General features: G+C 43.4%; 1 protein-coding gene across 1 annotated transcript in view; it reads left to right on the forward strand.

Annotated features, from left to right (window-relative positions):
• Nucleotides 1–14,231: 14,231 nt before the first annotated feature.
• The window catches only part of JAZF1 (JAZF zinc finger 1), a 332,121-nt gene continuing 321,010 nt past the window's right edge, over nucleotides 14,232–25,342 (forward strand). Inside the window, exon 1 of the mRNA XM_068973410.1 lies at nucleotides 14,232–14,346. Coding sequence (XP_068829511.1) covers nucleotides 14,232–14,346 — 115 coding nt within the window. The remainder of the gene's footprint in view (nucleotides 14,347–25,342) is intronic.

Consider the following 25,342-nt stretch of genomic DNA (forward strand, 5'->3'; position numbering starts at 1 on the left):
GTGACTCAAATGTTAAGTAGCTGCATTTTTGAGATCTTATGTCAGGGGCTCAGCTGCCCCCACTAAGGGGATCCAGATGCCTGCCGCCTGCCCCAGTGACAGCTCCTGTGTGGCTGGGAGGGCTGGTGAGAGCCAGAGAAAAGGGACCACCTAAGCACATCTGGAGAGGGGACAGTTCCTGGGGCACTATGAGGTACCCTGTGCTGTTGGGACTCCCCACCCTCGCTGGTGTTCCCAGGGTGAAGGGGGCCTTGATGGGCCTGGTGTGGCTCCAGGCTGAGGCCAGAGCAGTGTGGCACTGTGGTAGCACAGAGACCCTACAAAAGCCACAGGACTCCCCAGGGAAAGCTGCCAGGAGCAGACATTGACACTGGCGGGAATGGAAGATGATCTAGGGCTCTCAGCGATTCCCTGTCTGTCGGCTCAGGAGGAGGAGACATGTATGGGGGCAGACTCAGAGCATGGGCTCCATTCCTCATCAGGACTTTGCCTCTACACCTGCCTTGGCGGTCTGGGACACAGCTCCTAAAGCTCCCCTTAAAGTTCATGCACATTAAGGTGGTCTTTGAGTTAACTGTAGTTTGCAAAGTTTATCTCCGGCTCAGCTTCAGAAACCACAGGGGACTGAAAAGTTTAAAGCTACACGATTACTAAAATAACTGTAGTATTAAGGGAGATGGCTCAGGTAACTAATTTCATAACCAACAGGATGTAGGAAATGTCCTTGTTTTGGAAATGGGCTCATTTATTTGCCAGGCTGGTAGATTAGGCTTGCTTTTGTTTGTTTTCCCAGTTTTATTGAGAAGTAATTGATATACATGTTGTATAAATTTAAGGGGTACAAAATAATGATTCAATACTGTGAAATGATCAGTACAATAAGTTAATATCCATCACCTGACAGAATTCCAAAGATTCTTTTTCCCTTATGATAAGAACTTTTAAGATCTATTCCCTAGGAAACTTTTAAATAACAGTATTATTCACTATAGGCATCCCCAGAACTTATCTTAAAACTGGAAGTTTGTACCTTTAGAAAACCTTTCTGCAGTTCCCTCTCCCTCACACCCCACCTCTAGTACCACAAATCTGATCTTTGTTTCTACAGGTTTAAATTTGAACTCATTTCTTTTTCTCTTTCTTCTTTTCCTGCCTTAGTCTTCATTTTGCTTTAGCTTTGTGCCTCTATAAATTGCTTTTTGGACGTTTACTTTACAGAAATGTCTCAGTATACTATTGACCTTTTTTGTTGGTTTCTGTAAACATTTTCTATTGGCAAACATTTTGGTTTTCTTAATCAAATGATGATTTAGGGAAAGGAAATGAAAAAGGAGGGGGTGAGGAATAGAGACTGAGTAGGAATGATTCTGGCCCCAGTCGTCAGGTTCATTGCTGACTGCAGGGACATTTCCACTAGCGGTGTTACTGGGGTAGGGGTAGGGGCTGGAGAAACACCCCTAGTCCAAGGGCAGGTGAAGGAAGGCAGATGCAGCGAGGGGTCCATGAGCTCCTTATAGAATTATTTTATACCTCCCAGAAAATCTTGACATTTAGATTCAGGGGGCCTGATTAAACAAGGAGGCCCACAAGGCTCAGTGTAAAGACAGGAGGAAGTCTCATATCTGTTCTCACATATTGCCATGGATATATCTTTGCTGCCATGACAATAGGCTAAGAGCTCTGTTATGATAACTCTCAGAACTCAGCTTTTGATTCTGCCTTGTGGACTGCCCCAGAGCAGGACTTGCCCTGCCACTTAGTCCCCAGTTTCATAGTGGATAAATCAGCACGGTGGGGGCCTTTAAAGTTTAATTTTTCATGATCCAGGACAGGAACCTGAATGAGCTGTACACATTTCTGTTGTGTATGGCTTCTGTTCAAAGACAGTTATAAAATGTTGAACAAATCAAATGGAGGATCGCACTAAATGAATAGTTTGAATACCAGAGTTGCATTTGACTATGAGTAATAGAAATCAGAGAAGCAGTGGTTTAAATGAGACAAGAATTAATTTTTCTCACAAAATGAAAATTCCAGAAGTAGGCATCCATGGCTAATGTGGCAGTTCTAGATCCTCCCCCTAGAATGCTGTTCATGAGATAGCTGCTAGAACTCCAGCTATCGCATCATGTTCTTCTTGGAAGTGAAAAGGAAGAAGGCCAAGTGAAAATGGTGCCTAGCAGTTGATTCTGTATGCTGTTTAAGAAGCTGATGCCGAAAGTTCAGCTTCTCTATACTCCAGTGCCAAATCGAATCTTGGAGACAGAATTTGGGGTGAAGTAGAAAAGAGTAGCTTTAGTGCTTTGCCAGGCAAAAGCAGGCTAATGCCCTCAAAACCACGTATCCCAGCTTGGGGAAGATAGAAGGTTTATAGTAATCGTTCAAAGAGGGTGTGATCTGCTTATGGATATTATTTTGATGGGTTGGTGGTGAGGTAAGAAGGCGTCAACATCATCAACCTTCAGGTCCAACTGGTCTGGGGTCTACATGCTTGTGGGCAGCATACATTATTAATCATTAACTTCTCCCACCTAGAGGGATTTTCAATATCTTCAAAATAGCTCAAAGATATTGTGTATCTGTTGATGGGGAGCCAGGACCTTGCCCCAAAGGCTGCTCTTGACAGTTCATTCCCCCAGCCTTGCATCCCCTCCCTTCCCTAATTAACAACTGCTTGAATCTGCCCATTGGAACTCAGGGAAGGTCTGGAGGCTAAATGAATGCTGTTTCCTATAATCAAAGAAATGGGGGACACAGAAAGACCCTGTGCCCAGGAGCCCCCCAGGGCCCTGTGCAGGATCAAAGCTTTCCTAGAATCCCCATCCAAAAACATTCACTTATATCTCAGTGGCCAGAATTTAGTCATAAGGCTAGCACTATCTGCAAGGGAGACTGGGGAATGTTGGGTTTAATTTGAACACATTGTTTCCCTTGACAAAATCTGTTACTAAGGAGCAAGGAGAAGGTGGCTATTGGCTAGGCACCTAGAAGTCTCTATGGTGAGATGACTGTTAATGAATGAAAACTGAGTTGCTGAAAATGACCAAAAATGAGGTGGTAAGAATGAGGCCATGGAAGAAGCCAGGATTTTCTGAGCTCTGCTCATTAGCTCCCAAAGGCTAGCAGATAGTACTGACTGCTAATCATGCCACTAATCTAGAATATATGACAAGTCTGTATGGTAGGACATTGCATTTGGGAACAAAGAAATCAATTGGATGAAAGGTAACATAGGAATATATTAGGTGCTAGTTGAATGAATCTGTACAGTTTTGTTGGTTTGCATGTTTATTTATTTTCAGTAAAAACATATTTAAATGAGAATAAATGCCAGTTAAAGTTATGTCAGCTCTTCACCATTTTCAGGTAAATCTTTCATGCTTAATAAGCTATGGCCACTGGTTAACTAAGCCTAAGTTGATGAATCTTTTAGATAACTGAAATGCTATTTTAAGCAATAATTAGCAAAAAATTCCAAGTGTTAGCAGACACTATACGATATCTTACTGCCTGTTTCATCAACATATATTGAATAATTTAATGTAATGGAACATTTTTGACCGACTGCCTCTTGTGCAGAAGACAGTTTTTCTTATCATTCTTCACCTGTTCACCTGCCACACACAGACACACACACCACAACCACAACTAAACATAAGGAAGGGAAATTTTGACACAGTGCTGATTTACCCCTGGACAATTTTGATCCAGTGGATAGTCAGGCACTTGGGTTATACTTGCGTTTTTTCTGATAACTTAATGAAGATAATTAAAATGTATTTACCTCTAAATCACCTCTCTAAATTACTATGCTACTTGAATTTGTATGCTTTTGTGTGATTGTGTGGGTGTGTGTACTTTTTTTTTTGGTGTGTCTTATTCTAGCAGCAACCTTTTAATTTGCTATTTGTAAATGGGTGTGCTCTGTCTGGTAAAGCCAGAACATTTCATTTATTAGCCTGTGGGCAAAGTCAAAGTAAGAGGCTCTGGGAACTGTCAAACATTGATGGTGAGTATGTAAATTGGTAAATCCACTTTGGAAAATGGTTTGGCAGCATCTACTAAAACTGAACATAGGCATATTCATGGACCATACTCCTGACCACCAACCTATTGACACAGCTTTATCCCCCCATTTTAAGATAACTCCAGCCTTCCTTTTCCTGTGACAATGCAGGCCTTGGTGTTGATACCCACTCCAGTGGTGCTCTATCCATCAGTTTAATCTTAGGCAGACTGTCTCAGCCCATCAGAGGCACGCTCACAACTGTGAATCTATGCAGGCAAGATTAGGAGACTTGGGTAGCTTTACTCTCAGTAAAATCCTTGAACCCTATGTGACATTCCCATCCCTTCTCTGGAAACCTTCCAACTTTCTGATTTAGAATGACTTCTCCATCGGTATCTATAAAGCCCAACACAAACTGGCTTATACAATAAAGTTGAGTCACTGCCTTGTATAAATGCAAAGACCAATGTGGGCTTCAGGCACAGTTATATCAGAGCTCTTGTTCAGTTTCTTGGAAATCTCTCAAACTGTGTTCTGTCAGGTTGGTTTTATCCTTGGGCAGAAGTTCCTCATGGTCATAGAGGCCTGCTGGCATCAGCTGGGTAACATGCTTGTTCAGATGAGGAGAGAGCAGGTCTTTATCCAGATAATAACTGATCTAAGCACAGCTCTTGAGATCTTCTGGGTCCACCCTCCTGAACCAGACATTTTGGTAGCAAGACCCCCATCTGCCTGCAGACTTGAAGCCCCAAGCCTTAGTTAAGCAAACAGAACAAATGAAAAATGACTCCTATTGCAAATTTTCCCAGAGTAATGGGTGCCTGCTCTTAACATGGCAACCCACTCCAGTACTCTTGCCTAGAAAATCCCATGGACTGGTAGGCTGCAGTTCTTGGGGTCGTTAAGAGTCAGGCACGACTGAGCAACTTCACTTTCACTTTTCACTTTCATGGATTGGAGAAGAAAATGGCAACCCACTCCAGTGTTCTTGCCTGGAGAATCCGAGGGACGGGGGAGCCTGGTGGGCTGCCATCTATGGGGTTGTACAGAGTCGGACACAACTGAAGCAACTTAGCAGCAGCTCTTAACATGCCTACATAACTATTGATAAAAAGTCGACAATTTAAAATACCAACTTCCCTTCTGAAACATAAAATTCTGCCTCTCTGCTACACCAGATGGTACCACCCTGTTCTCTAAGAATTCCAAGGACATTTGGTGAGAAGAGATGGTGCAGGCCACAGCATCTGCAGAACTGGACACAGGATAATAGTAACAATAAAGTTTCATCTTTGATTAATATTTTACAGTTTCTAGTGTTTTCCCATGCAGTATCTCATTTTATCCCTGGGAGCTGGGTACGCTCTGTACTGTTATATCCAGCTTGTAGATAAGGAAATCTCATAGAGGTTGAATGGCTGACTTAGCCAAGGTCAACGGCCTGTACAAGTGACAGAGCTGGCATTTCTTTTTGTTGTTAAACTTTGGTGGGGACCTTTCCTCTGATTAGTCTTCTAGACCAGGGTACAGAGTGAAAAAGATAAGCCAGATGTAAATTTGATTGTGTGAGGCTGAGGAGGGGTTGTCTGAAAGGAGGATTCCTCTGCTGCAGGACTTTGGTGTACATGAGAGAGAAGACAGAAAAGATCTTTTCAACCTCTGCTTTTACCCTTTTCATGTTTTCTTTCCCAGTTACCTTTTTATTGTGTTTCTTTCTCAAATTCTCTTCTCTGCTACAGCTTTCTTAAATACAGTACCAAACACTTTTCATTCACAGGCCTTATGCAAGAATCAGTCCTGAAAAGGAATCCCAGGGTGAATGTGAGGGGACAAGGTGGGGTATGGTGGGAGGTTTATAAAATTGGGAAGTAGTGTGAGAAAGGGGGATGGCGTAAGGAAGAGAAAAGAGAAACAAGACTGAAGTCACGAGTTGGCTCTGACATCAAAGATTGACTGTAATATAAAATGTTTAGATTATTTAGCACATTTTTTAAAAGAACTAATGCCTTCAAGGCAATGTGACCCTGAAGTGGGAACCCAGGAGCGGGAAGACTCATAGATTGCGAAGGGTATTTCCCTGGTGGTCCAGTGGTGAAGAATCCACTTTGCAGTGCTGGACGCTGGTTATCCCGGGCTGGGGAGCTCGGATCCCAGGTGCTGTGCACCATGGCTACTGAGCCCATTCACTCACTCTAGAGCCCTTTGAGATGGTGTTCAGCAGGCAGTCTGTTCTATGACTCAGGAAATTAAAACTGCAACAGAAAATACAATTACACCGAACAATTGGATGAAAAGAAACCTAATTAGAGTTATTACAGACTGGAGACAAAGGCAAAGAGCATGACAAACACAAAAAAGAGTTACCTTACCACATGATAGGTGACTCCTGTGTTCCCCTACCCAGCCCCAAAATAAACAGTAGGAAGGTACACAATGAATGCGTAAGTCAGGAACTGGCTGAAGAACAAAACAAGGGTATCTTTTCAAAGTCTTACTTCCCTATAAAGTTCAATTTTAAAATCAGGTACTTAAGGCCTGTAAATGAGCTTGGCAACAGCAATGAAAGAACCTTCCAAAGGAGACAGAAATGGGAAAGACAAGCCAAGTTTCTCAATACCTGTTGGAGGTCCCAGGCCCCCTCCATCATCAATACCCTGTCCTGACACCCAGGACCCAATCCTAAGTACAATTAGCAAAGTATGACAATTTTGCCCCTCAATCTTAGTGTTTTGATGTATGTGAGCCTAACCCTGCCTGTGGCCAAGAACCCAACTTCTCCCCAGATTCAAGGGGAGAGGAGGAAAATGTTCAAGAACACCCCAGTTCAAGTAGGAACCTCATGTTAAGAGCCGAGATGCTAGAATCAGACAGCCTGAAGCTTAAAACTTAGTTCCCACACTTCTTAGCTTTATGGACCTCAGTAAGTTACCTCATTTCCCTGGGTCTTGTTTTTTTTCTCATCCATAATCTGGGCATAATGTATTTATCTATCTCATAGGGTTTAAAAACAGATCTGTGTTAAGACATCTAGTCCAACAGTGCCTGACCCAACAGTAGGCACTGGGATGAATCGTGGTAATTGTTATGTAAAATAATCATCATAACAAACCTGAACATCTGTGAAAGGGAAAGGGGTCCTAGTCAGTGAAATAAAAGGAGAGCTGGTGTCAGATCTCATGTCATGGCTCAATGCTTCCCTGCTTATCTCTGTCCAACTGAGCAGCTTTGTCTGCATTAGCAGAGCCTAGGAAACGAGCGCCATCCAAACCAATGAGACAAGCATTGTATAAGTGCCTGTTAGGGGCACAGGGCAGTGACACTGCTAGACCTGAAAAGAGGTCTCACTAAAGGTTGGGCCATGATCATGGGATAGAACTGTTGGGGTATAACTGTTGTAATCTACCCAAGGTGAGAGATGACTGAATACTTTCTCTGATGTTGCATAAGAGAACAGTAACAGATTGTTGGAAATTGCTTCAGCATGGAAAACTGAAGTCTTAGTGAGCTGCTTATCACAGCGCTGAGTTATATGCTGTACAACTTGTACTGAGCCCTGTGTACAGGCATGGTGAGAGATAGCCTTCTTTTTCATGGAGACTACAATCAGTCACCTCCAAGGTGGAATGCGTTCAACCCAGGATGTGGGCCAGACAATACTCTGGGGTATGGGGTGAAGATATTAGACCTTCCATTTCTGTTTTTTAAAAAGGCTCTTCTGAAAGCATCTGACTTACTTTATAATATACATACTATGTTTGAGTAGTAGTATCTATATATAATTTATAAATAAAAGACATGAATGTTCATGTGATCACATTTTGTTTTTATCGGTGGGGTTCTTGATTTAAAACCGTTGGGAATGACTGGTCTAGAGGAGAAGGAAGACCAGTAAGCCGTCAAAATTAATGCAGAGGGAGCTTAGGTGGAGCACAGATGATAAGCATGTAGCTCAGCAGGGAAGAAAGAGGCGATAGGATGCAGAGAAGGCTTCCTGGAGGAGGTGACAGGATGAGCTGCTGCATGTGTTTGGTGAGGGGAGAGGGAAGGAGGGAAGGCTGTTTCAGGCAGACTACAAAACAGATGCAAAGGCAAGGTGGCTTGTGTGTGTACATTTTGAAAACAAATAATCTGATCCATCTTGAACTGTTGGTGTAAAGAGGGAACTACAGGAGGTAAGGCTGGAAGACTTCTGCAGAGATCCAGTTATTGAAGGTCATTGAATAGAAAGCTTAGTCTCATGGTGCAGGCCGGCACTGCAGGATTCCAGCAGGGGAGGGGAGATCATGGAGCAGTATTCCCAACTTGATCCCTTCATCCATTCTCCATCAATACTTGTCCGAGTCCTAAAGGTTGTACTTATGGAAGCTGATGAAACCTCAAAAGGCTAGGACAAAAAAGATGATAGAAGTCTTTGAAGGGATAGAAAATCTTCAATACTGGGCACTGCTGGATAAGCATCACTGGTGCCGAAAGACATATCTCTGGGCAAAAAGGCTGTGCAGTCTTATGCAAGCATTAGTGATTTAGTGGCTCTAATATGGTCAAGAGCAACAAGAGTTATCATCTGAGTGGCCAGAGCTGGAAAGGAGGGAAATGGCAGACACCAGAGCAACCAAGAGGACATATGTGGAGTCCACTGAGCTGCCCTAGGAAGGCTTTAGGAACCAGTTCAGGAGGACTTGCAAAGTCTTTGGCATTCCCTCACGAGAAGAGGCTGTACTTATTCAAATTGTATTCCCCATGTGCTGCATGGCAGATCAGGCTCCAGGGTTTACAAATCTTGAAGTCACCGTCCAGGCAGTTCTTCTATAAATATTCCTTTGGGAGTTGTACAACAGGAGTCTGGCATAGATTTTTGATCAAGATGTCAGGAATGAATAAAATAGTGATTGGCTGGCTGCTTTCATGACTGTATTTAAACCTCAGACTGGGCTGGCCAAATCCCACCAGCGTTGAGTGTGGAGCTATTATTTGGGTGCATGTGGCAGACTGCAGTAGGGGAATAAATCCAGGAGCTCAGTTAGAATGACAGTCAATGGCTGGGTATTTTATCACCTTATTCTGGAGAAATCTTACAAAAAACTAGAAATGTAATGCCATAACTATGTATACAGTCAGTAAGGCAGAAGCATAGGGTAGAGAGATACAGGGTAACATCCATGAGGACTAGTCACTTGTGGTGTCCAACTAGAGAACCCCTGTTACTCATTCTAAGGTTAATGCTAAATTCTAGGCAGAATGAGACTAGGGGCTAAAATGAGAATTAATCACCAAAAAAGCAGATAAAACTGATTCATTTCTGAGCTGAGAACTTGAAAACTTGGTTGCATGCATATTAAACAAGAAAACCTGGAATAGACATTGTCCTCCCTGGAAGAAGGTGGGAACCTCAAGAAAACATCCTGTTGAGGCAAAGGTGGTTGTTGGCAGAACTGGAAGCCTGAGTCTTTAGAGAGCATCATTCATTCGTAGAAGCGGTCAAACTGGCATGAGCTGAAGAAGACCTATCTGGGTTCATGATCTACCCAGTCTACATAGTGCTGGCAGTAATGGGAGTGTCTCAAGGCCTTATGGGCTGGTTTATGTCCAGTAAACCTGAAAAGCTCCTTAAGTGGAACTTTAAAGAATGACCCAGAAAACTTAAGAGCTGAAGGCAGTATGGAGAGTTAATAGAATCTAATGCTCATAGACATACTCTTGTAGTGCTAACAGATGTCCATGCAGGACACAGAAAGTGCACGCTTTTGATGATCAGTGTATCCCTAAATTAACCTAATCCTTTGGTGGCTTCGGCTGGCTCCGTTAGACCAACGGATTCACACCTTCTTGGCAGCTGCCCCCATCCTGTGGGCAATGGCCATGCTGGATTTTGGTGATTGCTACTGGATCCACAATAAACTGTGGAAAATTCTGACAGAGATGGGAATACCAGACCACCTAACCTGCCTCTTGAGAAATCTGTATGCAGGTCAGGAAGCAACAGTTAGAACTGGATGTGGAACAATAGACTGGTTCCAAATAGGAAAAGGAGTACATCAAGGCTGTATATTGTCACCCTGCTTATTTAACTTATATGCAGAGTACACCATGAGAAACGCTGGACTGGAAGAAACACAAGCTGGAATCAAGATTGCCGGGAGAAATATCAATAACCTCACATATGCAGATGACACCACCCTTATGGCAGAAAGTGAAGAGGAGCTAAAAAGCCTCTTGATGAAAGTGAAAGAGGAAAGCAAAAAAGCTGGCTTAAAGCTCAACATTCAGAAAACGAAGATCATGGCATCCGGTCCCATCACTTCATGGGAAATAGATGAGGAAACAGTGGAAACAGTGTCAGACTTTATTTTTTGGGGTTCCAAAATCACTGCTGATGGTGACTGCAGCCATGAAATTAAAAGACGTTTACTCCTTGGAAGAAAAGTTATGACCAACCTAGATAGTATACTCAAAAGCAGAGACATTACTTTGCCGACTAAGGTCCGTCTAGTTAAGGCTATGGTTTTTCCAGTGGTCATGTATGGATGTGAGAGTTGGACTATGAAGAAGGCTGAGCGCTGAAGAATTGATGCTTTTGAACTGTGGTGTTGGAGAAGACTCTTGAGAGTCCCTTGGACTGCAAGGAGATCCAACCAGTCCATTCTGAAGGAGATCAGCCCTAGGATTTCCTTGGAAGGAATGATGCTAAAGCTGAAGCTCCAGTACTTTGGCCACCTCATGCGAAGAGTTGACTCATTGGAAAAGACTCTGATGCTGGGAGGGATTGCGGGCAGGAGGAGAAGGGGATGACAGAGGATGAGATAGCTGGATGGCATCACGGACTCGATGGACGTTGAGTCTGAGTGAACTCTGGGAGATGGACAGGGAGGCCTGGCGTGCTGCAATTCATGGGGTCGCAAAGAGTCGGACATGACTGAGCGACTGAACTGAACTGAACTGAACTGGATGCCAAAGCATTTGTAATGCTAAGCACCACGCTATGGGGCTACTATATGCCTGCATTTTGTGTGGGCCTTCACTTCATTTCCTTGGAGAAGGAAATGGCAACCCACTCCAGTATTCTTGCCTGGAGAATCCCATGGACGGAAGAGCTTGGTGGGCTACAGTCCACGGGTCGCAAAGAGTCGGACACAACTGAGTGACTTCACTTCACTTCAAAAGGCACAGAGATCTGGGGAGAGGCAAATGGTTTCCAAGAAAGGGATCTTAAGCCAGAGAGCACTTCTAGTCTGCAATCACCATCATCTCTTTCTGCCTCCTCAGTTCTCTTACTGTCCCTTTCATTTGACTATCTTCACTATTCAAATCAGGTAGACAAATATTTTTTGTAAGTATCAACCATCATCTTCTCTGGGACCCAACAGATTGAAATGTTTGTTCTATATATTCTTATACCTTTAGGCTGACTTTATATGAAAGGACACCCTTGAAACAAAATTTCTATAAATCCTAATACTGGATTAGCCAAAAAGTCTGTTTTCAGTAAAAATATAAGATGCAGTGTTCATTTTCACCAAGTTAATGATTTCAGTTAATGCAATCATTAACTGAATGAACTTTTTGGCCAAACTAATACATAAGGGTGAGTATGACATTGTAAGGCATTTTTAAAAAAGTGTGTCTGTATTACCATACCTTTGTCTTTCAGTTTTTTATTGATGCCTTAACTGGATGCATTAAGAACGCAGAGAGGAAAGTTGGCTGTGTGTACTTGGGAAGAATTCACTCTATGCCTCTGACCTCAGTTTATCACATCTACAAAATCAGTGAGTCTGCTGGCCAGAGCATCTTCCAGATCTAAAAGACTATGATTATGTATCTAATACGAAGGCCAGAAATGCCTAGAGTGGGCAGATTTTTTAAAAATGGAATGGGCAGTATGTCATATAAGCAGAGCTTCAATTCATACAGGAAGAATTAGGGTAGGTTATTTTATGCAAAATAAACTGAGTCCTTACAAAATATTAATGATTGCCATAGATAAAGAAAAAATTCTAATCTTAAAAATTAACATTTTTATTCATTTTACAGGTTATTTTGGCTTGTTCCATTTTAAAAACTCTATTTATTAAATGTGGCATATGAAGTTTTTATTTTAGGAATACTGAAACAGTAGAGACTTAAACATTCATGAAACCCAGTCTCCTTCCTTCATCTTTTACCTGCATATTTCTGGCACTTTCCGGCTGTGAGATCCCTTGTCTGAACTACCTCTGTGCCTCTCCACACTCTCTCTAAAGTTAATAATTCCACATGGACAGTTTTCCCTCCAGAGGACAGAAATGCTACTTCTCCAAAGCTCTCAGTGGTTCCTAAATGCTGCCTCATGGTGGAGGTACCAAACACTCATCTCTAGAGGGAAGCTGTTTTGGCATCGCTTTGGCTGAAGGATTTGCATTGCATTGCCCTGTTGGTGGTACTTGGTGTGGTGTGTATTCTGCCTGCTGTAGCTAAAAGCCTTCCCAGATTGGGCAGCTGAATGCACTGCACAGCTGCCAAAATTCTAATTCTGCTCTTTAGACCCTTGTCTGGCCCTCGCTCCAGTCTCCCGCCAACTGGGTCCCTGGCTCATTATCAGGCCCACCCGGGCCCTGTCTCCACCCCCAAGCGGGCCCAGGAAATCATTCTTGGCACCAAACTGAACTTTAACCACATAACTGCCCCAACCTCATTCAACCCAACTCTCATCTCAACAAAAGTTTGTTACCCTGTGAGCTGGCAGACAAGAAGAGAGGGGCCAGAAAAGAGGAAATGCCACGGGTGAGGGCACTCATCACCCTCAATCACTGTGACTCTCAGATTGTAAAACATTTTGTGAAGCCTTTCTTCTAAATTCTCAAATGAAAAAAATCAAGAATCCTACTAGAAAATACACTAGAAATGAATATAGTTTATTTTGTGGAGAGAGGAATACTATTTCTCTGTGTATCTGCACCAGAGGATAAGTGAAATTTGTCTTAAAAGAAAAATGCTAAATTCAGTTTACTTCCATAATGAAAAAATGCACTGTGAGATCATAAACTGCTGATAATATATAGGCACCTGTAAAAGTGCTATCAGAAAACATATTTAAAAGTAAAAATATCAGTAAAATTGTGGGGACAAGGAGGTAATTGACTATTAGCAAAATGAGGTTTCAGATAAGCTACCTGATCCAACTTTAAGTGCTTAAGTGGTCCACCTTATGGTTTAAATACTCACAGAATGGTGTAATCTAGACTGACTGGGAGAATCTCTTCTCTTTTAGGTGAAAATATGTCCCTTGATTCTCTTTCTACTCCTTTTAGCCTTAACCAGTTTGATATCCTTTCTGCTATGATAGTTTTGCTCCCAGGAAGCCACATGGGTTAATTTGCAGATCTGAGTTGGGGCAGTGGGGTATTGTAATTTGGGGAAATGAAATTATTTTAGTTTTTGTTTTCCCAAAAGGAGCAGGGAATATTACACACGTGGTACACTTGTAAAACACAGGCAAATGCACTTGACAATCAAGCACTCTATTTTGAAATTTAAATAAAGCTAAGATTTTCTTCTGGCCTAGAGGGAAACTTCATTAAAATCAATTAGTACAATCCTCCAGAGAAAATGGGCTTTTTTTTTTTTTTTTAAGGTTTAAAGAGTAAGGTGCACACAATTACCTTTCCTGGATCCTTTGTGAATGTCAGTATCAAACCTAGCAGGTGGCCAGGTGCAAACAAATGTCCCCGACAGGGGCCCGGGTACCTCCCTAAGTTCTCATTGAAGGGATGTAAGTGTAATTAATGGATGTATATATACCAGGAATGTAATATACATAACCAAGCAGCCTCCAAACTGATTGCATGTATTACCAACTGTGAAGGGCAGGCCGAGTGAGATAAAGTTGGTGGCAGGCGCTCCCAGGTGAGGCCTCAGTCCAGGGGCGGAGGTTGGGGCCGCACAGCTGTTGCCGCGCGCCCTGGTCCCTCCTCCCAGCTGCGGCGGCTTCACCCCCACCCCCACCCTCCCCCCGCCGCTCCCAACGCCGCCGCCGCCTCCCCTCTGCCTCCCGGTCTCTCCTCGCAATCCTTCCATCGCTCTCGCCCCCTCTCCCTCTGTCCCGTCCTCTCCGCTCCCCTCACCCCGCCTCTCTCCCCCTCCCCCAGCCCCTCCTCTCCTCACCCCACCCTGCCTCCCTCCCTCCCTCCGCCCGCCTGCCCGGCGCTCGCTGAGCCGACACCAGGGGGGCTCTCGATGTAGCACCATGACAGGCATCGCCGCCGCCTCCTTCTTCTCCAATACCTGCCGGTTCGGGGGCTGCGGACTCCACTTCCCCACCCTGGCCGACCTCATCGAGCACATCGAGGACAACCACATCGGTAAATGGCCCGGGGGTGGGCGGGGGTGCCCGGCGTGCGGAAACTCCTGCCCGGGCGAGAACCCCAGAATGGCCAGGGCTGGTCAGGAGCGAGGAAGGCGGCGGCGGGGCGGGGAGGGTGTGTTCGAGCCCAGGGCTTGGGGGTGGCGGGATGCGGAGGCGCGAGGTGCCCCGGGGGGGTGGGGGTGCGGGGAGCAGGGTGGGGGAGGGGGCGGGAGCCCCGAGGTGCGGCGGGCGGGCTGGGGGATTCCGCGGGGCGTGCGCGCCGGCGGTGAAGTGTTTGGGAGTGGGGCTGCGCTGCGGCGGGGGCGGCGGGAGGAGGGACTCGGCGGCGGGGAGATGCGGCGGCGGGGCCGGGCGCCGGGGGAGGGGGCGCCGGGCGGAGGGCGCGGTGGGGCCGGCTGGGCGGCCGGCCGGCCGGCCGGCGCTGGGCAGGGGCGCGGAGTTAGTTGGCCCCGGTGGTCGGAGCGGCCAGAGGCGGCGGGGGGCGGGAGCTGCACGCCGCCCGCCGCTTCCGCCCGGGCTCGAGCTGTCAGGGCTCGGCGGCGGCTGCAGCCGCTGGGAGGTGGGAGCGGGGGGGGGGCGGGGGTGGCTCCACCGCGGCAGCCATTCCGCTTCCTCCTCCCGCCGCCGCCGCCACTGCGTCCTGTCAGCGCCGGTTGCTAGGTGTGGTGCGCCGGGAGGGGGCCCGGAGCCGAGGCCGCGGGCGGAGGACCGGCGCTCTCCCTCTCCACGGCGGCAGCAGGGCTCTCTGGCCTGGGGGCGCCCGCTTGTGCCCGGGCCTGACGCGGATGCCCGGGCGCTGCGGGCAGAGGTCCCGGGTGCGCCCGCGGGCCGCGCCCAGTGCCCAGGGCCGCGCCGCCCCGGAGGCCCCTGCGGCTGCGTCTGCAGGAGAGCCATCCCCCGGGGACCCGGGGTCGGGCATTTAAATGCGCCTCGGCTCTGAGATTTGCCTTTCAAATGGTGCTAGGCCCGAGGTGCGTCGGCTGCGCAGAGGATCTGCAGCGGCGGCCTGCGCAGCGCCCGGGGCGCAGGGGACTTCGTGGCCGCGGGGGAGGGGGCGCCCTGCGGGGCTGCGACTTTCTCTTCCTTCCCAAGACCCCGAGGCCTTTCAACAAGTCCTTAATTCGCACAAGAGCTTGCACACATTTACACGCTCCTATCCGGAGCCCCTCCGAGGAGAGATGAGTCGGGTTCGTGTGGCTCGGCCGATCCATCCACCTGCGGAAGGTGTGGCCGGCGCCCACGAGTTGTTCTATGTGGGCTGGATGGTGAAGGGACCGCGTGGTTCCCTAACGGGGCTGTTTAATCCAGAGAATCTGTGAATTGCCCCCAGAAAATCATTTCCCAGTGAATGCTGTGGATTCATCCATGTCGATGCTGCTCACGTTTCTACGAAGTTGAGAGAATAAATCACTACTGCTGTCTATTTATACACAAATAAAATGAGGCCGAGCCTTACACGCCTTCTCCGAGTATAATGCTTTCTGTGCACACAGTGCGTGCTTAATAAGCGTTGAATGCTGCTTGAGAATGGGTATATGATGGGACGTCCAGAATGGGAAATACTCAGAAAATGTCTGTAGAACGTCTTTCAAAAGATAATCTGGATGGGTAATTGTCCAGGTTTTGAAACTTACAAAGTTCTAAAACATCCGTGTAATAGCTTTCGCTATCTCCTCTGATAAAGGTGTGACAGAAAAGCTAGGCAAGTTTTGGTAGTCTTAAAAGCAGGAGTTTAATGGAGTGGCATATTTGCTGATTCATCATCATGATTGAATAGGCATAACTCAAGGTGCTTAAGGAATAAATCAGATTTTTCATGATGGGTAGTTTAAAATAATACTTAAAGTCCCGTAATACAAAGTTACAATGAAAGTTTTATTAGTTCAAGTCGCTTCTCTTACTTTCAATGATAAATAGAAAGTTTTATATATATATACATATATATAATGTAAATATATAAATAACATTTCCTAACAGGGAGGGATGTCAGTGCATATCTCATTCACTCACTAGCAATTTTATTTTAGAATAAACTATAATGTAAGTAATAATTTTTCCACATTGCCTGCCTGCTTGGACTAGCTAGTTAAAAGGAAATATAAATTATATTTATTAAAATGTGTTAAAGACCGTTAACTATTTGAGGGTTTAAGTTTGTAATCAGAAAATTTTGAAACTAACTCTTGGTGAATCACCAGTTAAGTTTGCAGAGATTGTCTTTAGTGTTGTGCAAACATTTTTAAGAGGGTTTTAAGATTCTATAAATTTTATAAATTTAAATTTTAAGTGATGGTCACTTCCAAAGGGCTGGTATTTTTCTTTTGTGTGAAAATACTGAACAGTTAAATGTACAACAATAGCTTAAGTGAATTTTGGGGCACTACTGACAATTACTCTACTTTGAAACTAGTTTGAAACCAGAAAACTTTATGGAAAGTAAATGTTAAACAGACACTTAAAATTCCCTGGGTGAAGAAACCAGCTGAAACTATTTTGTACCTTAAAGTGAGAAGCCCCTCACTTTGAAAGACAGCCCCATATGCAAAAAGAAGTGAGAACTGATTCCAAGAAGAATAAAAACAATCTGCTTTTAGTAGGCAGTATCATATAAATACACTTCCAATGAAGAGACATGAGTGAAAATACATCAGACAAAGCATTTGGTGAAAGTTCTATACTACAGGTATTTTTAAGTGGAATTTATTGTTTGTGGTTGTCTATATATTTTTGGAGAGAGATTGTTATTTTTAATGACTGATTTACCAGTTCTATATTCTTGTCATCAAGTGGCCACAGTAAAAAGATGCATGAAAAGATTATCAAAAGATGTAATATTACCTGTAATTTTTTAAAGAAGCATGTTATTTAGAAATCACAGGAGCATTAAAGGTGTGTCTAATGGCAGGTTCATCTTGAGAACCTTTCTGAGTTACTGCCATTTAACCACTAGTCAGAATCCTTAAGCAGTAATGAGATGAAGGTTTATGGATGGGAACATGGCATATTTCTTGCATGAGAGAGTTTTCAAGGCCTTTGGTGTACAAGGCCCATAGTTTTCATAATAACTGTATTGTTTAGTTCAGATTAAGTGCATTAAGTTGAAAGTAGCTGTTACAGATAAACACTCAACTCTTTTTGTTAACCAGTTGCACACACCCATTAGCAAGGATTTGGGGCTGTAGAGCTGAAGAAAGTGTGATTCCCCCTTCCTCTGTTTTAGCACTCCTCCTTTCTCCTAGGGGAATGCCTCACCTGAGGTCCTGTTGTCTTCCTTGTGTTTCATTGCTGGTCTAGTCCTGGAGCACCTGTCTCCATGTACAATCTGAGTACCCCAACTAAAACCCTCCTACCAACTTAAATTGCCTAGAAATTACACAGCCCTGCAACAGTGAAGTGTTTCTATGTCAGCTTCGCTATTAATTCATTCATACCTTGGCTCTGTTTCCTGGAGATGGAAAAAACTGATCAAGATTTGTTTGCTTCTTACTGTAAGTAGATACTTGAGTTTGTAGAAACACTCTTGACATGCACATCCTAGGTAGGTGAAGATGAGTTGGTAACTAGAAATCATAGAAACACCAAAAGCACTAAATTTAGCATTGAAGGTCTTGTCACAGACTCATGGGACTTCGCTTGGTCTGTGCATCCCAGTGCCCCAGTGCTGTGGAGTGTCTCAGAAAGAAATCATTCTTACTAGATGTGATTATTTGGTACATTTGTAAAAGTACCTCTGCATTTTTTATTTATGTATTAACATATATCAAGCACCTAATTTGTAATAGGTATAGTTCTAGGCGCTTGGTATATTTTGGTGAACAAATTTCCCAACCTTTGGGGAATTTGTGTCCTAGTGGTGGGAGATAGACAGCATAAAATGTGAATTATGTAGTATCCTGGTTAGTGGTATGGAAAGAGTCCTGTTACAGCAGGCTAAAGTGGGTTGGGATATGAAATGTTGGAATTTTTAATTGGCTGGTCAGGATAGGCCTTACTGTGAAGCTGATAGGTGATTCAAAATCTTCACAGAAGTGAAGAAGTTAGCCATGAGGCCAACCAAGGACCACTGATGTCCAGGCAGAGGGAACAGACAGTGCAAAGGCCCCAGGTAGCCTGCACACCTTAAACTGAAACACGGATTTTACTGGATTCAGTTACTGTTGTGATAGTACTAAACTAGCAGGTTATTTAGAACCTTCTCCAGATGTTAGGGACTTCAGCTTTGCCATTGTTGATTGGGATTTTCCTGCTGGGGCTCCATAAGGAGATGGAGTATCATTGACTAATAGTGGCTTGCTGTAGCTATGACTTGGTGGATCTTGACCCTGAATGTCAGCAGGTTTCTTGTGAGTTTCTACTTGTTTCCTCATCTCCAAAACCTGGCTAATAAATCCATGCTGCTTCATTTCACAGGATAGATTCATAGACCATCTGATTAATAAATATCAAAATCTCTATAGAGAAAAATAAGGTAGTTATTATCAACAATATAGAATTTGACTCCTAGGACAGTTTGGTAAAAATTTGCATTCTCTTAAAGCAGCACTGTTGTTTATTAAATAGATCAGTGTATGATAGGCAGCAAGCCCTATCCCTGTTTTATAGGTGAGCAAACTGAGACATAGAAAAATTACTTAATTTGCCTAAATTTCCATGACTGGTAAATATGAGCAGAAATCTGAATTTCAGACAGGTATGCAGAGCTGGCCTTGTGCCAAGCTGCCAAACAGGTGAAGAACTAGACCGTACTGGCCCTACTGCCCCTCCAGACCAAAGTGGCTTGTTTCCTCCTTTAGAAAGTAACTCTGAACCCTTGAGATGAAGATTATATGAGGGCCCCATAGTGAACCCAGCTTGCTTGGTTTTGAATATGGTCCTCTGCCACTTATCAGCCATTTGACTGTGAACAAATGACTTTACCACACTGAGCTTCAGTTTCCTCTGCTGTCTAATGAAGGTAGTAACAGCATCTACCCCAGGGAGTAGCTGATGAGGATTACATGAGCTAATTTGTGTAAAGTACTCATTTTCTTAAGTAGTATTCAATTATATACGTCACCCAGTTTCTTGCCATTTTGTGTGTTTGCCAAATAAGTATGTTGGAATTCTGTGAAGGTGTGCATTAAGAGTTTAGTAGGATGTGGGTTGTGTCTACCTACAACTATGTAAAATCACTAGACTCATCCTAGGACAGATTGAGAATGGGAAATGGGATATCCTTCCACAGTCCAGCATTGGGGTTGCGGCCTCTGGCCATTTGTGCTTCTGTGTGGCCAGAGGTACTTTAGATGCTGGCAAAAGTTGCCACTGTGGACTGGGAAGTGGTGTCAAGGCCAGCGGCTTCTAACGTGGCCTTTCCTTGTGGCCTGCACTTATTTGAAAAAAATGTAAGACTAGAAAGAGGCACTGTGCCTGGGCCTGTGGGCACGTTCCCACGAGGGCCTTTCCTGTGGGGAGAAGGAATGACTGAATGAATGAATGAAAGGCTTGTCACTGCCTGCCCTGCTCTTTGCCTGCACCCTGTAGCTTGGTGGCAAGATGCCCTGTTATTCCCTCCTATGGTTCACCAGAAGGTCCCAGGTAGATAGTTGGGAGAAGTTTTAAGTGCTTGTGTGTGTACAAGTGGGTGCACACACCCATGTGCACAGACCACACAGTGGGGGACCCCTCACTGTAATGCTTCCTGGCATTCTCCAAAGCACTGTCTTCAGTGGCTTTTCCATTTGCCCACTTGTCTCAAAACAGTCAACCCACCCTTTATAAAAACATTGCTAGGGAACATAATGACTTGTAAGTTTCACAAGCTTCTGATTGTTTCTTTTAGTGTCCCTTTTCTGATATGTGACTGAAATTTACAGACAGGAAAACTCTGCTTACCACCTACTAACTCTATAGAAGCTCCCATATTCTTTGGAAACTAGTTTCCTTTACAGTGCATACATTTTGGTGACATCTGCCACCCTGACAATTCTAGAAGAGCAAACTGACAGCTGTTCTCAGAAAAACTGATTCTTTCGTTGATGACAGGGAAGAAGCTTCCAGACTGGAGAAGGCTGGTGACACTTGAGAGGGGCTTTCCTAGGACTGTCTGGAAGCCAAAAGCCTTGAGATTCAGACTAAGGTCCCAGAGACAGGACATAATGCTGTTGAAGCCCTTAAAAATCCTCCCTTTCTTCTAGTTTTTTCTTAAAGACAAGAACCATATCCTGGGCTTCTCTGGTGGCTCAGAATCAGGACACCCGGGTTCTATCCCTGGGTTGGAAAGATCCCCTAGGGAAGGGAATGGCAACCCACTGCAGTATTTTTGCCTGGAGAATTCCATGGACAGAGGAGCCTGGCAGGCTGCTTCTGCTAAGTCGCTTCAGTCGTGTCCGACTCTGTGCGACCCCATAGACGGCAGCCCACCAGGCTCCTCCGTCCCTGGGATTCTCCAGGCAAGAACACTGGAGTGGGTTGCCATTTCCTTCTCCAATGCATGAAAGTGAAAAGTGAAATTGAAGTTGCTCAGTTGTGTCCGACTCTATGCGACCCCATGGACTGCAGCCTACCAGGCTCCTCCGTCCATGGGATTTGCCAGGCAAGGGTACTGGAGTGGATTGCCGTTGCCTTCTCCAAGGCTACATGTCCTTAAATTTCTCTTCCCACCACATCCTTACCCTTGCCCTCAGATCTTAAGAGTGCAGACGTGGCCTGGGTACTACTGAAGAAATACTTGCTGGATTGCAGATAATACATTTCGTTTCATGACAGGGTAATAGATTTGTTCTGTTAGCCATATTGATCTGGCTAAAGTGTGGAATAGCAAACATTGTTTTATTTAGAAATTGAGAATCAAACTGCAAATGTCAGAAGTTAGTTTGTTTTTAAAAAGACTTTCCTTTAATATGCTAAATCAGTTGAAAGAAAATTATGTTTTCCTCTTGCACTATGCACTATAATCTTGCAGTAGTTTTCACCTGTTTTTTTTTTAAAAGTCCAGCTGCAAGCACAGAACAGATTAATGGATATATTCTCTTTAAGAATGAAGTCTTCCCAGTAACTTTCTTTTCACTTTGGCAGGAGTCAAAGTGCCTCTTTTGGGTCAGTAACTACAGACTTGCTGTCCAGGACCAGAGAGCATTGAAAGTCTCTTGATGGCCTGGCTCACCCATCGGCCTCCTCAGGGAAGCCCTGTTCTTTGTTTGCCAGGCTCTAATGGTGACTTTCTTCTGAGCCAAACTTCCTTGAGAGGACAAGATCTGGATACCATGTTAACTTGAAAAGACTCACTCTTTCTTTTATATTATGCATATATATAATTAACATATATACATAATGTATAGATAAATGCTGTATATATAAAACATTATGCAAATGCATATATAAATGATACATGTGTTTTTACATGTATGTGCATATACACCGCACATATGTGTACATATATACATATGTGTATTTATATGTGTATATAATATATTCATTCTCTAGATCACTGTGGATAGGATTACCACATTTTTGATTATTTTCTGTCTATAGTACTTAAGACTGTACTTCCTGTTTCTGATGAATTGAAATTTATTTGGAGAGATCAGACATGTACAGACTGAGATAAATGATGAATGATAATGGGGACCACAGAGACTGATTCATTGTGAAGCTCATGAATTGCAAGCACCAGGGCCCCTCATTGGTACAATACATGTTTTACCATTTCTGCATTCATTGCTTGGGCCCACCTAGACCTTTCTAGGGGCCTGGAGGGACCCTATACCAGTGTTCACAGGCATGCATTCATGGATAGCATCATAATTTGTAAATTTTATAAGGCATAAAATTTTAATTGCAGGTAGCCTACCCTTTTCCACTCTGACTTCCCTTCTGTGACATTTCTTCTTGGCTTTGGTGACTTTGGAGTTTAGAGTGTTTCTGAGATACAGCTAAAGAAGATTTAAATTGCAGACACTTTTAGTTTTGGTTGAGTGGAATGTATTGATTCAGCTCACAGTTTTCTTTAGTTAAGTTACTCCTAGCCATCCTAGGGTAAGACTCACTACCCAGGAATGGCATCCAGTGTTCCGGCTCACCTGGGGTCTGTCCACATGGTAGGGGTGAGTTAGTATTGCAGCATGAGTCTATACCACGACGTCTGCTGGTGGAAACATGGTTTGAATATGGTTTGGAGTTAGAAGTGAGTCTGGAAAATTCTTCTACTTATTAGATGTATAAAACTGAAAGTAAAAGATTCAGTTCTTATTTAAGTATATTTGATAAGGAAGTTCTTTCTGTTAAGAATATACCCAATAATGGAAATACACATTCATAACTGCGCCATGTTTTTTAATGAGAATTCTGTGTTTGTTTCTTCTTCAATTGAATACACACACTCATACACACACACACCAGTGACAACAAACATTACTGTTATCAAAACAAAAAATATTTAAACTCAGACAATGCACTAGAAGATGTGGAATGCCCTGAACTCTAACAGCTCACATGTGAAAGAAATAGGTGTTTACAAATTTGACAACAATCCTAAAAATTTATATGGCATTAAAACGGACCTATGAGGCTGAAAGTAACTTTTCTGAATTATCAATAATTAAAAATACATTTTGATCATCCATGTTTGTGGTTTGTGCTTTATAGAAATGATATTAATATGAATCATTGTCATATGAGAAGTAATCAGAGTGTGCAGCCCAAAAGAAGTATTTACAGCAGTGTTTCAGATTCACATAGTGGATTCTTTTTCTGGATCTTGGTTTTGTGATGTATTGGTAAGGTCAGCTTTAAAATTTGGGGTTTTGTTTTAACTTTTTAATCTAAATAATCACTTTTCTAAGCATTTTGTATTTGTGATGTTGCATTTTTTTTTCATAAACAGAGTCTAAATCTGCAGACCCCATAAAACTTGGGTATGTTTCTTGGTACCAGATAGAGAATCATTACTGTTTCAAACAATTTTCATAGAATATCTAATTCACCGTCGTAGCAAGCTATGAATTAGACATTTCTTCCCAGAAGTGCTGCCTTCTAATTGGAAATTAAATATAGTACCTTATTAGTTGATTACCTTAACTGGTGAAATATAACTAGAATGCTTATTTTGATAAGATTAAAAAATAAACAATAGCATCTTTATAATTGGTCCTTTTTTCTTTGTGGTGTAGTATGGGCTCATGTCGCTACAGTGAGCGTACAGAATTATGTGCACCATACTCGATGATAACCACCCATGTACTTTGCCTCACGCACTATAGAAATAATAAGTTTTGAAGGTAACTTTGGCGGTGAAAAACATTTTTGAAGACTGTCATCTCTGGAGGGGTGCATTTGTGAGGACTTACATGTTTATTTGTTCATGTGTATATGTTTATGATACACACAAACACCAGTTATGCAGTTAGTCTAGGATAATTTATATTAAGGAAATTGGAAGAGAAAATCCATTTCTTTATTTCTACACTTGGATATTGAACTTGGTTAGTCTTTTTCCAAGTTGAGGATATTGTGAAGTTTAGTTGTATCATTGTTTGCTTTACCTACAATATTTGGTTGCCTAGAACATTCTAGGGCTAAAACAATACTAGGACAAAAGTATATCTTGCATCCCTCCCACATCTTTGCCTGAGAGGTTTAGTATAAAGGAGGTGGGGGTGGGGTAGAAGGGGTTGTGGGGGAAGCTGGGACTGTGAAGCTGGACAGAACTGGATTTTGAATCCTGAATCCACTTGGACAGTTCTGACAATCTTATTTGCATAAAGTAGTAACAATATCTACTAGAATTAAGCACCCCATGAGTGAGTCACTGGTTAGTTGCTTTATGTGCATTGTCTAGAAGTTAAGTATTAGTCCCATTTGATGCAAGACACAGAACAAGACAGAGACCAAATGACCCAGCAGGCAATATACACAGCCAGTAAAAGGCTCAGGGGAGGGAGGGGCAAGCTTTGCTCTCTGGTGTCTGCATATCCCTTAGTACTTGCTCTTTATAAACTGACTTTTTATAAAATATTTGCATTTTAATAGAAGGCTTTTGTATACCTAAGTGTCTTAACATTCAGAATGGCTGCATTTCCAAAGGGAACTGTTTGGTTGGCTGGGGAGATACTACTTTTGGTAGAAACAGAAATGTTTTGAGGCTTCTAAGAAAATGTTAGGAGGATCCATGAGCATCCCAGTAACAATAATGAAAACAATAACTTGGCAGTTCTAAAATGATTATAATTACTGAATTGTCTAAAGATACTAACCAGTTTTCTCTCCTTTACTGATACTTTTTATCTGGGAGTAGAAGACTCGTTTCAAACACCATTTAACACTATTAACACTTATAAACATCTCTTTTACTTTAGATTTTCAAAATTAAAATACTGTCATTATGTTCATGTGAATTATTTTAAAAGTTTGTTTGGACCAATCATACCTAATCGGACCTGGCTGTATGAACATTGTGAATCAAGAGCCTGGCGTCTTGGCATGTGTTTCCAGCCCTCCCTGCTGGACATTTCGCTGGTGGCATTTACAGAGAGGGCACACTGTAGGTCACGTTACTGTGACACTAGACCTCAGATGGCCGATGCAGGAGCATATCTGAGCTTAAAAATGGAAGACTCTCTTTTCTTGCCTAACTCATTCAGTGAAAGTTTCTCGAATGGTATTTTAACTGCCTGATTCTCAATACATGCCATAATTATTTAAGAAATGGCAAAAAGCAGGGGAATCTGGAGAGACGTATTTGTACAGCTTACTGTTAAGCAAATTGAATATCTTGGTAATAAGCATAAATTATGCCCATGTTCCCTCTGGTATCAAGCAAAAATATATATTATGGGAAAGCATCACCTCTGAAGTTGCAGATGAACTTTTCTAGCCCTCTGACTGTGCTGACCTCATCTCTTATTGGGGTGTCTGACAGGCCGGTGTGTCTATGGACTGAGACTCTTCAGGACTGCCAGCAGGTGTCACACAGGTGTTTCATGGCCCCATGGAGTCTATAGCTAGTTTAGATT

Source organism: Capricornis sumatraensis, chromosome 5, assembly GCF_032405125.1.
Source record: "Capricornis sumatraensis isolate serow.1 chromosome 5, serow.2, whole genome shotgun sequence".
NCBI classification, from domain to species: Eukaryota; Metazoa; Chordata; class Mammalia; order Artiodactyla; family Bovidae; genus Capricornis; species Capricornis sumatraensis.